This window comes from Phyllopteryx taeniolatus, chromosome 1 (assembly GCF_024500385.1).
Source record: "Phyllopteryx taeniolatus isolate TA_2022b chromosome 1, UOR_Ptae_1.2, whole genome shotgun sequence".
In the NCBI taxonomy this organism is placed as follows: domain Eukaryota; kingdom Metazoa; phylum Chordata; class Actinopteri; order Syngnathiformes; family Syngnathidae; genus Phyllopteryx; species Phyllopteryx taeniolatus.
The window spans coordinates 38,100,897-38,116,157 of record NC_084502.1 but is presented as its reverse complement, the minus strand read 5'-3'; the positions used below and the strand labels follow the sequence as shown (position 1 = coordinate 38,116,157).

At 41.4% G+C, this 15,261-nt stretch overlaps 1 protein-coding gene across 13 annotated transcripts in view; it reads left to right on the top strand.

Annotated features, from left to right (window-relative positions):
- The window catches only part of hspg2 (heparan sulfate proteoglycan 2), a 116,721-nt gene that overhangs the window by 25,370 nt on the left and 76,090 nt on the right, over positions 1–15,261 (top strand). For all 13 annotated transcript variants that reach the window (XM_061793929.1, XM_061794008.1, XM_061793981.1 and 10 more), the window contains 2 exons: positions 9,765–9,894; positions 10,033–10,092. In XM_061793929.1, the coding sequence (XP_061649913.1) occupies positions 9,765–9,894; positions 10,033–10,092 (190 nt within the window). The remainder of the gene's footprint in view (positions 1–9,764; positions 9,895–10,032; positions 10,093–15,261) is intronic.

The following is a 15,261-nucleotide window of genomic DNA, read 5'->3' as shown; positions in this document are numbered from 1 at the left end:
TCCTTTTATTTTAGATGTTTTATGCATGAAAAAAGTGTGTTTTCCTTCTTTGATTTTGTTCTTGTATTGTTTTCTCCTTTAAGTCTCAACATTAATTGGGATATTTCTCTCTCGACAAGAGCACCAGTGGTTTTATTATGAGCCAAAATCCTAGCCACAAGCTTGGGCTCCCCCACAAACCACCAAAACAGAATGTGCTCATTCCTGACTGGAACAGACGTCTGATGAGTGTGTGCCTCTTCAGCTAGTGTCTTTCATTTCACGTTTGTGTACATGTGTGTGTGTAAATAAGGTACTTTGGGAGGTCCATTGTTTATAGCTGCTGAGGGCTAGGGCTACGTGGTTTGTTGACAGAGGGTCCTGCTTGGGCCCCTACTGAGGTGATGCTTAAAAAGACTGGCTTCCAAGGGTGTCAACTGGGCCTTCATGCCTGATGACTTTTGGGTAGAATGTAATATCCCTCCAACATGCGCAATTAATGTCAGTATCACTTATTAAAACGCCATTAAAATTTCATCATGGAGATTGTTTTCAATCTGAAGCTAAAAAGCTCGTTTCTAAAAAGGAAACAGATGATGGGCATTATTGAGTGTGTCATTTTGTTGTCTTTAGGCTAAGACAGCTCACCAAGGAGCATCTGAGTGATGACTGTGTCAAGTCTCATGTACAAGAGCCATTTAAATATATGATCTCTACACTTTATGGCCATTCTGTCACCAGGCTGTGACCTTTTGCCTTCAAAGATGTTATAGTGGCTTTCTGCTACGGTGGACATTCAAGCCTGAACACATTCAATAAAACAAAAAACAAAGCAATTAATTTGTCATTCATTTGACTCAAAAGGATATGGTCAGGTTAAAAGTGTGCTAAATTCCCTGCTAAAGCCTTGTCTGCGTTTGAGTCAACCTGCATACACGTAAAAGCTTTTACAATGAATCAGTCTCAAATTGTAGCTTTTTGGGGGGTGTCATTTGTGCCTGTATTTGGCAAAGACTAGTCCACACAGGCTGGATGCTTCATTCTACATGCCTCCATGTGCGCTGCAGACTCTGCTCGCCTGACAGCAAAGCTTGACTTCTAGTTACACAGCCCGTTAAAGGTGGAAATGTTGTTCTACATGACAAAGTTGCTCAGCTGTTTTCCCAGTAGTAGAGGAAGCCATAAAGCCATATCATCTGTGAAAACGTGATAGGTAGCATGACAGGACAGTGTCACACCAGACATCCACGCTTCTCAGTTACATGCGTCACACCTCTGGAATGCTGGCACACCATCTCAAATAGAACACTTGTGTTATTCAGAATTTTCTGACTTTTCCTCATTGTGAATCAGTGATTGCTTCAAAGGGAGAAAACCGTTTCTGGCTGTTGACTGTGTAAACTACACTGCTCTTTGTGCTGTGCTGCTACCACTGCTAAATGATGAGAAATCGATAATATGTTTTTGCATTTAAACATTTGTCTTCTTTGAGGTCCATTAGTTTCTGCTGTAGGACCAGAGTGGCAAAGCGATTTTGCCTAAAAGTGAGAAAGATCAAGTATGAAGGCTGCAGCATACCAAGCCTGACATGCATTGGGTTGTGTGGGAGACTGACTAAATGACCTTGAAGAATAAGACTCCAAGTTAAAAACGCACCACTCTTCACTCTTCAAAATGTCTCCCCTCATCCGCCCTTTTATTCAAGCATGTTTGTTGCGCTCATCCTGTTAGTCATGGAATCTTTTGGGAAGACAATCCCTGCACCTGTCAAAGAGCGTTTGTCTGTTGAATGAAGAACTTCTTTCCATTTCCTCCTCATCCAATCACTTTAAATTAAACCCTGTAGAAATGTCAAAAGAGCTGCACAGAGCTTCAGGACCTCACTCATCAGGCTCTTTATGCAGCAGGGGCCCAGGTTAGAGGTTTAGCGTCGTGAGTGGCAGTTTGTCAGTTCACTCACCGTTCCAGACTCACAAAGCTGTTCTGTTGTCGCAATTCTCACATGTAGTCTTCTTCAATGTACAGTTATCCGCAACTACAAAAAAATCTCAGTGGACTTTGTTTGTCAGTACTGTATTTAGAACTAGCATGATGAAAGCCACTTTATTGCAACCCTCCTAACAATCCCAACAATGGAAATGTGTCAGAAATAAGGGAGCTCAGTTTCTGCAGCTCAGGTCTCATTGGTGCCTGGCGTTGCACGTTGGGCCTCAGCCTTCTATGTGTGTAAAGTGTGTGTGTCAAGCTTCCATGTGCTATACATTCCATTCATGGTCATTGCTTCAAGTCGTTTTTAAGGAGTGAGAGCATAAGAAAGACAAGTCATGGGGGGATGAAAGGTTGAAGAGAATGGAAGGTTCTGTGTTGCCTGCATGCACAAACTTTGGAATTTGTTACATTCATTCATGCTCACATGCTAATTCTCTATCATAGATTGACTTTTCCTTTCACATTTCGCACAGCTTGTCCTGCAGCTGGATCGGCAGCTTTATTAACAACATGGGAAAATCCAAGTTCCCTGGAGAGTTGTTATCATGCTGTGTCTTGCAGGCTTTGGTTTTCAAGTGAAAAGCATAGGAACTCTTATTTTCAGGTGTGGACATGTTTGGTCTATCATCTGCAAATCTACAAACCCAATTCCAATGAAGTTGGGACGTTGTGGTAAACATAAATAAAAACAGAATACAATGATTTGCAAATCATGTTCAACCTATATTTAATTGAATACACTACAAAGACAATATATTCAATATTCAAACTGATAAACTTAATTGTTTCTAGCAAATAATCATTAACTTAGAATTTTATGGCTGCAACACGTTACAAAAAAGCTGGGATAGGGTCATGTTTACCACTGTTATGTCACCTTTTCTTTTAATTACATTAATAACATTCAAAAAACGTTGAGGAACTGAGGACACTAATTGTTGAAGCTTTGTAGGTGGAATTCTTTCCCATTCCTTCTTGATGTACAGCTTCAGCTGTTCAACAGTCCGGGGTCTCCGTTGTCGTATTTTACGCTTCATAATGCGCCACACATTTTCAATGGGAGACAGGTCTGGACTGCAGGCAGGCCAGTCTAGTACTTTGACTACGAAGCCACGCTGTTGTAACACGTGCAGAATGTGGTTTGGCCTGGTCTTGCTGAAATAAGCAGGGGCGTCCATGAAAAAGACGTTGCTTGGATGGCAGCATATATTTCTCCAAAACCTGTATGTACCTTTTAGCATTAGTGGTGCCTTCACAGATGTGAAAGTTACCCATGCCATTGACACTAACACAGCCCCATACCATCACATATGCTGGCTTTTGAACTTTGCGTCCATAACAGTCCGGATGGTTCTTTTCCTCTTTGGGCCGGAGGACACGACGTGCACAATTTCCCAAAACGATTTCAAATGTGGAATCGTTGGACCACAGAACACTTTTCCACTTTGCATCAGTCCATCTTAGATGAGCTCGGGCCCAAAGAAGCCGCCGGTGTTTCTGGGTGTTGTTGATAAATGGCTTTTGCTTTGCATAGTAGAGTTTTAAGTTGCACTTACGGATATAGCGCTGAATTGTATTTACTGACATTGGTTTTCTGAAGTGTTCCTGAGCCCATGTGGTGATATCCTTTGCACATTGATGTCGGTTTTTGATGCAGTGCCGCCTGAGGGATCGAAGGTCACGGGCATTCAATGTTGGTTTTCCGCCTTGCCGCTTATATGCAGTGATTTATCCAGATTCTCTGAACCTTTTGATGACATTATGAACCGTAGATGATGAAATCCCTAAATTTCTTGCAATTGTACGTTGAGGAACATTGTCCTAAAACTCTTCAACTATTTTCTCACACACTTGATCACAAAGAGGTGAACCTCGCCCCATCTTTGCTTGTGAATGACTGAGCAATTCAGGGAAGCTCCTTTTATACCCAATCATGGCACCCACCTGTTCCCAATTAGCGTGTTCACCTGTGGGATGTTCCAAACAGGTGTTTGATGAGCATTCCTAAAATTCCTCTTTTTTGCCACCTTTCCCAGCTTTTTTGGAACGTGTTGCAGCCATAAAATTCTAAGTTAATGACTATTTGCTAAAATCAATAAAGTTTATCAGTTTGAACATTAAATATCTTGTCTTTGTAGTGTATTCAATTAAAAATAGGTTGAAAATGATTTGCAAATCATTGTATTCTGTTTTTAATTATGTTTAACACAACGTCCCAACTTTATTGGAATTCGGTTTGTATGAAGGTTATCTTCCTATAAGGAGAGTCTATTTTCTACATTACACATTACAACAAAAAAATCATAGGCATTTGTTCTTGACCTGTTTGATAGCCAATGTATGCCTGATCTAATATCTATCTCAGTTTACCTCAGTCAGCTGAAAACAAATGCATGTTTTGGATTTTGATTTGGCTTTAGCACAGTGACAAGAGTATTAGTAGTGTAAATTGGGTGGAAAAATTACATACTAGAACTTCAACATCCATTTATCTACTCTCTTATTGACCATCAAAACAATGGTCGAAATATAGGAGCAATTTTGCTAATCATTTCTTCATCTGAGGAACAACTTTCTAATTTTGAGGAGCATTTTTTTGCAGGTTAATCACACAGGGTCCCAAAGCAAAGGTTTTATTAAACAATAGCAATACGACAATTTAATGGGGGAGTTGAATGTAGGGGTGAGTATTTTAGTACTCGAGTATCCTACTACTTGAGTATCCTACTGAAAATTCTATCGAACAATCGAGTATTTCGATAAACTATATTTTTGCTTGATCAAAGAGCAGTTATGAATACTGTACTGTCCTCGCTTAGACGACTACGCTTAGTAGCGAGACAGTACAGTGAACAGTACAGCCGGACCAACTGGAGTTCTGCAAGCAAATGCAAGCCAAAAAAAATGTAAATGCCAAACAATGCATCGGTGCATAGAAGCACTACGAAAACCTCTCACTCTTCTACGTCCAGCGCAGCAATTCGAGTTTCAAGTTTAACATACATATGGTTTTCATGGAGATGCTGAATGACTTGGCGTACATGGATGCGGTGTTCTTCGGGGGAGTGGGAGAAAATGAGGATTTCATTGAGGTATACAAACACAAACCGGTTAAGCATGACGTCAGTAATAAAAGTTTGGAAAACTGCAGGGGCGTTGGTTAAACCGAATGGCATGACCAGATACTCGAAGTGTCCGAGAGGGGTATTGAAGGCGGTCTTCCATTCGTCCCCCTCTCGGATACGGATGAGGTGGTAGGCATTTCGTAGAGCCAATTTGGTAAGTGTGAGTGGCAGTGAGGGCTCCATCTGGTGATGGCTAACTGTGTCCAGTCTATGGTGGGGTTATGTTTTTTGACCCAGGGAATTCCAAGGACTAATGGGGTATCAGGGGAAGTAACAACAAAAAGAGAGATGTTCTCACGGTGATTTCCTGAAATAAGCAAGGTGAATGGAACAGTTTCGTGGGTAACAGGTGAGATGATTCGGCCATCCAGGGCTATGACCTTCTTCGGGGACGGAAGTGGTTGGAGAGGGATTTGGAGCTGGTGAATTATGGCTTCATGAATGAATTTCATGAAGCCATAATTAGTTATGAGCAGAAACTATAATGCAAGCGGGAACGGTGATGTGAGAAGAAGAGCTTGAGGGAATGGAGGTTTGGCACACCACAACGCTCTCGGGTCACGGTGAGCCTGGTGTTTTGGTCGAAGTGGACTCGAGGAAATAAAGTGACCGGATTGACCATAGTAGATACACAGCCGCTGGGGGATACGACACTGACGCTCCTGTGGCTCTAACCGTGTCTTTGCAGTTTGCATGGGCTCTTCAGTGGCTACGGGGAGTGACGGAAGTGCGGAAGAGGCAGGTGTGAAGCTGACGCCGCGGCGCTTGGAGTGGGAGGTCTTTTGCGTGAGCGAACCCCCCTCTCTCGTGTTCACTCTCGCAGTCTGTTATCCAGACGGATGGGAAGGCCGGTGAGATCCTCGAGAGAGGAGGGCTCCTCCCGGACTGCTAGCTCATCCTTAAGCTGCTCGGAAAGGCCATTAGAAAAAAATCCCCCTAAGTGCCGCGTCATCCCACCTACATTCACCCACCAATATCCGGAAATCTATGGAATATTCTGCTTCTGATTTAGCGCCCTGCGTGAGCAGGAGGAGACGACGGGTGGCTTCTTTGCCCTGAACGGGGTGATCGAACACTTTACGGAGTTCGTTGGAAAAGGAATCGAATGAGTAGAGTACCGAGGAGAAGTTTTGCCATTAGGAACTGGACCATTTAGCTGAAAACAGAGAGGGGAGGGGGGCGAGAGAAAGCGCCCTCCCGGCTCCAATAATGGAACTGCAGGGCAGTATATGACAGTATGTGAACATACCTCAAGCCATCCTTGACTTAAAGTCCTCTCCCGAGCACCGGTGACCACCAGCACACGTTTTTCCTCATTTTGTTTTATAATACACACGTCGCGATGCCTACAATTATCTAATTAGTTTACGGATGTTAGCGACGGAGCGATGTTAGGGATTACGACACAACACAGAATGAACTAACTTCACATTTAGAAATGGCCAATAAAAACAGAAAAATACTGTATTTGATATTTTCCTGGAGGATGCATTTGGGATTAGCCTTTGAAGTTGGTAATAGTGAAAAATGAAGTGGAACAAACAATGACTTTAGTCAATTCTCTTCCAGAATGAGTGCTGAAAGAGGATGATGCTATTCATGTGGAACTTCTTGAAGCAGGCATCAGGTACAAGTGGAGATGGGCCTGGCTCAAGTTGGAGGCCAAAACAAAAAAGCAAGGAAATGAGGCAAATTTAGTTTTAATCTTAAATTTGTACTTCAACATGTACTTGAGTGGTGTAAATGTTTTTCTGTGTGAAGAAAATGTGTTTATTTTGCCTTTTTGTAATCTTCAGAGTCTTTCAGATTACTTATGTTAAAATAAAATAAAAATATCTGCTGGTCTGGATCCCCCAGACCCTCCCTACAATTTTTTTTGTTTTTGTTTTTTTTGGTCACCTTTTTCATGCCTTTGGTGTTTCTGTTATATGAAAGCTTTATTGTGTGACACATTAATGCTGTGAGAATATTTTGTATTTACATGATGGATTTAATAATTTATGAAATCATTGATTTCTGTCCGCAAATAATTATATTCGAATGACTCAAAATAGGAGAGAGCCAGCAAGCACTAATGAATAGGGAAAAGCTGCCTGTGACACAGTAACTGTTGAAACTGAGTTGTCATAATTGATAGGATTTTGCTGCAAATTTTACAGGGAAAGAGTCAAATCATTGTCACAGCCAGACCATTCATTCTTGCGAGATAAAGAACTAAGAAGTTTTGTGTGCTAAAATGACAACAACAAAAAAAGATGGGTGATGTAGAAGGCCTTCTAGGAGAGGATGGTTGGTCTCCAACTGCTAGACTCAATGGTCCGCTGACAGTAAAAAGTTTCTCAGCTTAGTTATGTTTTTCCAGTTTTTTATATCTGTCTTTTCATTGCTTGTCAATTGTTCACAGATCATAAACAGATGTTTTCCCTAAACTTCATGTCATAAGCAGGTCGTAATTATTCTGATCTTTAATCTTGTACTTCATATATAGTGTGCTGTGTCATTGTAATTTATGAGTTATCAAGACCTTTTGCACAGATGTGTGTTTATCATTGTCACACGGTTGCACAATGTTTACTGTGTGTGAACAGTCGACCCCCGCTATTTCACGGTTAGGCAATTGCGAATTTTTTTTTTTTCTTCAGAACGTAAGTCCCCTTTATCAGAAGAAAACCCCACGTACTCGTGATTTTCTATGACGTAGTAAAAAAGTCAGTTCCTGTGGGCCATAGCCGACAGAAAAAATAAAGAAGTCACAAAAAACATGATTCTCAGCCTGCTAGAACACACAGTTCGTTACAGTATTGTCAGCCCTGGTCGGATGTACTGTACAGTAAACATTCAGCTTGAACACAGCACCGAATTAATGTGCTTGATAAGAAACGTCAGCAGTTTACCTTTAGCAATTTAACGTCCATCCAGCAGCATTCACCTATCATCTGAATAAGCTATTTCCCCACCAAATGTTGTTAACGCTTATATCATCTTTCTTGTCTAGGTGTACCAGCAGTAGCAACAGGCTAGAGAGCTAGTTAGGGGCTAGCTGGGTGAAGAGGCTGGAGGAAGTTGGTTTTCTGGGTGCTGTTATTTGTATAATACGTGACCAGAAGTACTGATGTGGAGTGGGAGGCAGCGACTTGACTACACGGAAGAAGCAAAGTAGAAACCAGCAAGAGATGTCTGATTTGCTAAGCTGTTTACTGTACTGTATCGTACAGCATTTTAAGAGTACAGCAATGTTTAAAGATGTTTGTAAGTGTTGACATGTTACGTGTTTTGGGATCATAGTTTGTGGTATATTTGTAGTCTAAACTATCAATATAGGCAGTTATAACTATCACTTTATCACAAATTATATCACTTTTAGGGAGATGTCAATTATTCGCAGAAATTCGCTAATTGCGGCCTGGCTCAGTCACTATCCCCTGCGAATAGCAGGGGTCTTCTGTATATGACTAGATATTTAAGATCATTATCTGAAGGAAAAGTCAAACACTACAGGGAAATGTTGTGCCCACTTTTTGAGCTGATTGCAGTGCCATGATGAACAGACAAAATCTCACCCAAACGTATGGTCTTTGTTCTGCAAACATACTGTATCTGCAGGTGCAAATATAAGAGGTAGATGTTTTTGCCCAGATGGCGCACAGCGACACGTGGATACCCGAGCCTAAGGGAGCGGGATGTAAGAGAAGATCATACTGATGGTTGACTGGTTGGCACCACTGAAAGGAATTCGTTTAGTCAGCGGTTTCCTTTTGAAAGTGGCCCGTGATTGTTGTTATAAGGGTGTTCAGTCAGGGGAGAGAGGATTTGGAGGGGATAGATCTACTTATTTATTATCTGGAGCCATTTAAAGGGGAAAACTAGCATGACAGAGTTGGGTGGAAATAGGAACTGGCGGGCCATGCCTACTGTAAATGCCAACGGTGTCATCCTGCCAGACTCGTATCTAAACTTCGAGCCTGCATCTGTGCAGTTTGAGAAAAGCAAAGGCACTCTAACAGGGTGAGCTCCATCAAGATGATCAGATACCAGAATGTCTGGCTCACTGAAATCGTGTAGATACATCTGATAAGACACAAGACAGGGTCTTTTATTCATTGACCTTGGCAAGCATTATTGCTTTGTCCACAGAAGATTCTTGTCAGAGCTCAGCCACCCACAACCAGAATTCTTTAAACTTGGGAATTGCTGTTTATGTTTTTTAAAACAAAAAACATATGTTTTTAAAGGACATCCAACCCAAATTGAACTTTGTATCGTCTCTCTGATTTTATGGTGATCGGCTGGTTAAAGTTATGTTATGTTCACCTGAGGGAAGAAAGAAAGTTCAAAGCACATTTGAACTGATTTGAACCATGCGGTCATTGCAATCCCTTCCCAAGTCTGTTTCTTGTTTGCAAGCAGCCATATGTGGGTCATTCCTGTGAGTATGTATACTTAAGATGTAAGTGCAAAAAAAAGAGAGTGGGTCATGAACTTTTATTTGCGTGTGAACTCGAAAAGCCCTCAAAGAGATAATAAATGTTGAAAGTAAACATTTCCCAATGCTTTGTTTCCTGGCGCAGCCTTTGTTTTCCCTCTGCCCTTCCAGGGTCCATGCATATCCCTGGGTGTAACCCTGCTGTATGAAGACTTCAACCTCTATAAATCTTTCTGTGTTTGCTTCAGGTGACACAGTCCTCCAAGGTGTGGGGAGAGGTCCCTTTGCCAGATGACTTAGTGGAGCAAAACAATGTCCAGGCGGTGCCGAGTTTACTGGCCGATGATGAGGATTTCATCGCTGATGAAGCTTCTGGAGGTGGGCAGGACCACGAACAACCACTGTGTTTTGCTACTTTGTGTTCTTCTCAAAATTGAAGCGCTATAAACACGTACTTGCTGTATTTCATTGTCATTTAAAAAGTACGAAGTAATTCTTTTGTGTCCAACCCCATAGATCTGCCCAGTGGCGAGGATGGGGGAAGTGCACCATGGCCTCCAGTCTCTGAGAGCACAAGTAAGAGACCAGAAACCACATGTCGTGCTGATGTTATGTGTAGGGGGATCACTCCTATTATAGCGCCCACATGTAATTTACACGGTGTGTATGTGCATGTGTGCCGTGACGTGTTCACATCCTGCTTCAAGCTGCCAGTCAGGTCATAACAAGACGCTTTAGCTTTGTCTTGGAGACATAAACATCTCCACTTTGATCTTCTTAACCAGCAGTAGAGATGGCAGCACAGTAAGATCCACAAAAGCAGAGACAAAAAATGCTGCAGTAGAGAACCTCTATGCCCCATTCCATTGGCTTTTGTGCCAATTGCATCCCCTTTAGAGTTTTTCTTCGACCTATATAACACAGTGAATTATTGGAACTCGGTTACAAATTAATTACTTTTAATCCAATCCATTAGCCTTTTGGGTCCCACCATTTAGCTTTTTTCAATGTAAAACTCAAGTCTTATTAAAAATGGACCCTTGACGTTGTACACGCTATTGACCATGACTATAATTTGGATGAGGCAGGCGAATGCCATATATAGTTCTGAGGAGATTGGTAGGAAGGAAATTTTTTTTCCTGTGTTGAATGCTTTGAGTGTGTCTGTCCTGTTGGCAGCCTTCCTTTCCTTTCTACCACATTCATGTCAAGGTATGGTGACACAGTTGTTCTCATTATACCTTACTTCCTGTTGTGTTATTCACTTGAATGGTGTGGAATTCCCATCCCATCTGACAGAAGTAGTGACCATCTGGCATGCACGTTGCTGTGATGATGTTATTTTGAGCATTGTGTCGCGATTGTTGTACAACCCCAATTCCAATGAAGTTGGGATGTTGTGTTAACATAAAAACAGAATACAATGATTTGCAAATCATGTTACACCTGTATTTAATTGAATATACAACAAAGACAAGCTAAGTAATGTTCAAACTGATAAACTTTATTGTTTTTAGCAAATAATCATTAACTTAGAATTTTATGGCTGCAACACGTTCGAAAAAAGGTGGCAAAAAAGACTGAGAAAGTTGAGGAATGCTCATCAAACACCTGTTTGGAACATCAAACACCTGTTTGGAACATCCCACAGGTGAACACATTCCAAAAAAGCTGTGACAGGGTCATGTTTACCACTTTTGTTACATCACCTTTTCTTTTAACAACTTTCAATAAATGTTTGGGAACTGAGGACACTAATTGTTGAAGCTTTGTAGGTGGAATTCTTTCCCATTCTTGCTTGAAGTACAGCTTCAGCTGTTCAACAGTCCGGGGTCTCCCTTTTCGTATTTTACGCTTCATAATGCACCACACATTTTCAATGGGAGACAGGTCTGGACTGCAGGCAGGCCAGTCTAGTACCTGCACTCTTTTACTACTAGAATGTGGTTTGGCATTGTCTTGCTGAAATAAGCAGGGGCGTCCATAAAAAAGACGTTGCTTGGATGGCAGCATATGTTTCTCCAAAACCTGTATGTACCTCTCACCATTAATGGTGCCTTCACAGATGTGTAAGTTACCCATGCCATTGGCACTAACACAGCCCCATACCATCACAGATTTTGGCTTTTGAACTTTGTGTCCATAACAGTCCGGATGGTTCTTTTCCTCTTAGACCCGGAGGACACGACAAAAACAATTTGAAATGTGGACTCGTCGGACCGCAGAACACTTTTCCACTTTTCATCAGTCCATTTTAGATGAGCTCGAGCCCAGTGAAGCCGGCGGCATTTCTGGGTGTTGTTGATAAATGGCTTTTGCTTTGCATAGTTGCACTTACGCCTGTAGCGCCGAACTGTATTTACTGACATTGGTTTTCTGAAGTGTTTCTGAGCCCATGATATGATGATATCCTTTACACATTGATGCCGGTTTTTGATGCAGTGCCACCTGAGGGATCGAAGGTCACGGGCATTCAATGTTGGTTTTCAGCCTTGCCGCTTACATGCAGTGATTTCTCCAGATTCTCTGAACCTTTTGATGATATTATGGACCGTAGATGATGAAATCCGTAAATTCCTTGCAATTATACGTTGAGGAACATTGTCCTTAAACTGTTCGACTATTTTGTCACCCACTTGTTCACAAAGAGATGAACCTCGCCCCATCTTTGCTTTTGAATGACTGAGCAATTCAGGGAAGCTCCTTTTATATCCAATCATGGCACCCACCTGTTCCCGATTAGCCTGTTCACCTGTGGGATGTTCCAAACAGGTGTTTGATGCGCATTTCTCAACTTTCTCAGTCGTTTTTGCCATCTGTCCCAGCTTTTTTGGAACGTGTTGCAGCCATAAAATTCTAAGCTAATGATTATTTGCTAAAAACAATGAAGTTGATCTTTAAATATCTTGTCTTTGTAGTGTATTCAATTAAATATAGGTTGAACATTATTTGCAAATCATTCTAATGTCCCAACTTCATTGGAATTGGGGTTGTACTATTTCCACACTTAATGGTATTTCCAGAGATATTGGTGGAGTCAATGTCCTCCAAAATGTTCATCTTGAGCACTGCACTCTGGTCCCCGAATTGATTTTTCATAGACAAAATCAAATTTATCGCATGTGAGATTTTTTTTTCTACCTACATAGTCAATTACCACTGCAGCCGAGATGTTAGCAACTTCATTTTGAAACCAATCAAAGGTTACTATTCATAACAGGGTGTGGGGGTGCTTGGGTTATGTTCTTTCCATTGATGTTTCCATTATCTTGGACGCTAGAAAATTAATATCCAAGGCATTACAGACAATGCTTCACCATCAGGAATTATGTCTTACAAACACATTCTTGATCGATTCTAGGTTAATTGAAATACAAATTATGTAAGTTTAATCATATCAGAAGCATACAATACATAAGGGTAAAGTAGCCTGCTCCAAAAGAAGTTGTCAAGTCAACCAGTTTTGCCTTTCTCATTGTTTTCCCCAGTAAAAACAACAGGACAACAAATCCAATCCATCAAATCCCAAATTTATTTCAAGTTCACAATTAGAAATAACCAAAGTTACCAAAGTGCTGTAGATGTTATTAAAACACATAGGATATAAAAGGATATAACATTACATAAGATAAAAACAAGGGATATGTTTGTATCATCCATAGACGTTTTCTATCAATAATCTCTGCATTTCTCAAATGACATTAGAAATCACAATAGGTACTCAGGTTCATTTCATGTTCTTTTTTTCAACTGATCATTGATGATCACCATAATGCTCATGCTGTCAATACTGAATACATGAGGGCTGAAATATTGTAGTGCAGTTATTGGTTTTGAGGTTGTTTAGAACAAAGGTCTCGTTGTTAAGTGTCTATTTGTTGTTCACAATTTTCGTTTCTACTATATTTTATTAGTACAGTTCTTGCCAACTCTACAATTTACATTTTAACTGTCAATAGATTTACTATACAGTACCGTATTTTCACGACGATAGGGCGCACCGTATTAAAAGGCGCAGTCTCAGTTACGGGGTTAATTTCTGTATTTAACACATACATGGGCGCAGGCATGGTAAAACATGCGCTAGCTTAAAACATACAGTAGCATGCATGCACGCTAAAACAATGTTTTTAAAAAGGCAGCGGGAGCAAAACTGAGTTCGGTTGTTCTTTATTGAAGTATTTAACAATGTACTCACGTTATTTTTTGATCAATCCTCATCCACAAATCCATCAAAGTCCTCATTTTCTGTTCTGTAAATGAACAGCTGGGCAAGTTCTCAATCAAACATGCCAGGTTCGAGTCAGTCTCGTTGCCATGCGGAAGTTCGAACAACAGTGCAAGCAGACACGTTAGCCAAAGCATCCACAATCCATTCACAAATTGTGGCGTCACTCGCCCGGTGCTGCCTCCTAGTCTTAGTAAAGCTGTGTTCACCATCTGTCATCCATGGCTCCCACGCCGCTCACTTCACTTTGAACGCCCTGTTTACACGGATGTCCACCGGTTAGTCAAGCCTCCCGGAATGATGGCAAGCCCCGAGTTATTGCACTCAGTCGAATGGTGACTGTAGAGACGCTTCTCCCGGCTGTTGTTTGCTCATTAATCCATTGCTCGAGTTGGTCTTCCAACTCGGGCCACCTTGCTTTGTTTCCATGTTTAGTTTTTATTTTTTTCCCGTGGAAACTCAGCTTCGTCTTCTTGACTTGGAGAAGCTTGTTTTCCTGCTTCCTCTACTTGCAAACCATGGATTTGTTGATCTTGAATTATCTCGCGGCTGCTCGATTCCCATGTTCCTCCGGGTAACTGATAGCTTGCAGTTTAAACTGTGCTTCGTAAGCGTATCTCTTCGTAGGTAACATTTTCGGGGGTCCTTAGCTAAACCGATGTTGTTTTGCACAATGCACACCCCAGAAATGCTCCCAGTCAATCAAGCGGTAAAAAAATTAAAATATTAAAAAAATAAATAAATAAATAAATAAATACACCCCGGAGCTATATACCTACTGGGGGCGTGGCTTTAGCGTCCTACTTCACGCACCTTTCCCCTGTCTTCAGCCACCTCCGCTTTTCCTCTGTGTAAGCAGCGTGTCGGCAGGAAATGCGAAAAAAAAAAAAAAAAGGCAAGCGGAGCGCTCATCACACAACAACATTTATAGATGTTGGAACGCCGCATTATAAGGCGCCCCGTCCATTTTGGAGAAAATTTAAGACTTTTAAGTGCGCCGTATGGTCGTGAAAATACGGTACTGCTAATCAGCACCTACTTTCACACTGGCTACTGCATCAGTGGTGTAACAGTCAAGCCAGGAAAAAGGTGGAAAAATCTGGTTTTGATGGCCAGTGTGCAAGAGGCTAAAGATTCCATGTTGAAGACAACACACTGTCAACAGCCACAGTTTTCGAGTTACACTTGGTGAAATATGAGTTTGCTCTGTGCCTGTTGGGTCATTATGCAAAGGGATGAGTGGTGGCAGCTGTGGTTATTTTCAAGGTCTTTGTTTGTTTGGCCGCTGTGGGCCCTCAATTGACTCATGAGAGCAAAAGACCAAATTGGGGGGGGGGAGAATGAGAGTACTGTTGAAACTTAAAATCACAATCCAATAATTTACTTTTGTTTGTGGCAGCAGAACATGCCATGTGTTACTGTTAAAATTCTGCACTCCTCTTTGCCTAAAAGTTATTTGATTTTGTAACATGCAGTTAGGGTGGGCATTTTGGTTGATGACTCCTGCAGAAGGATCA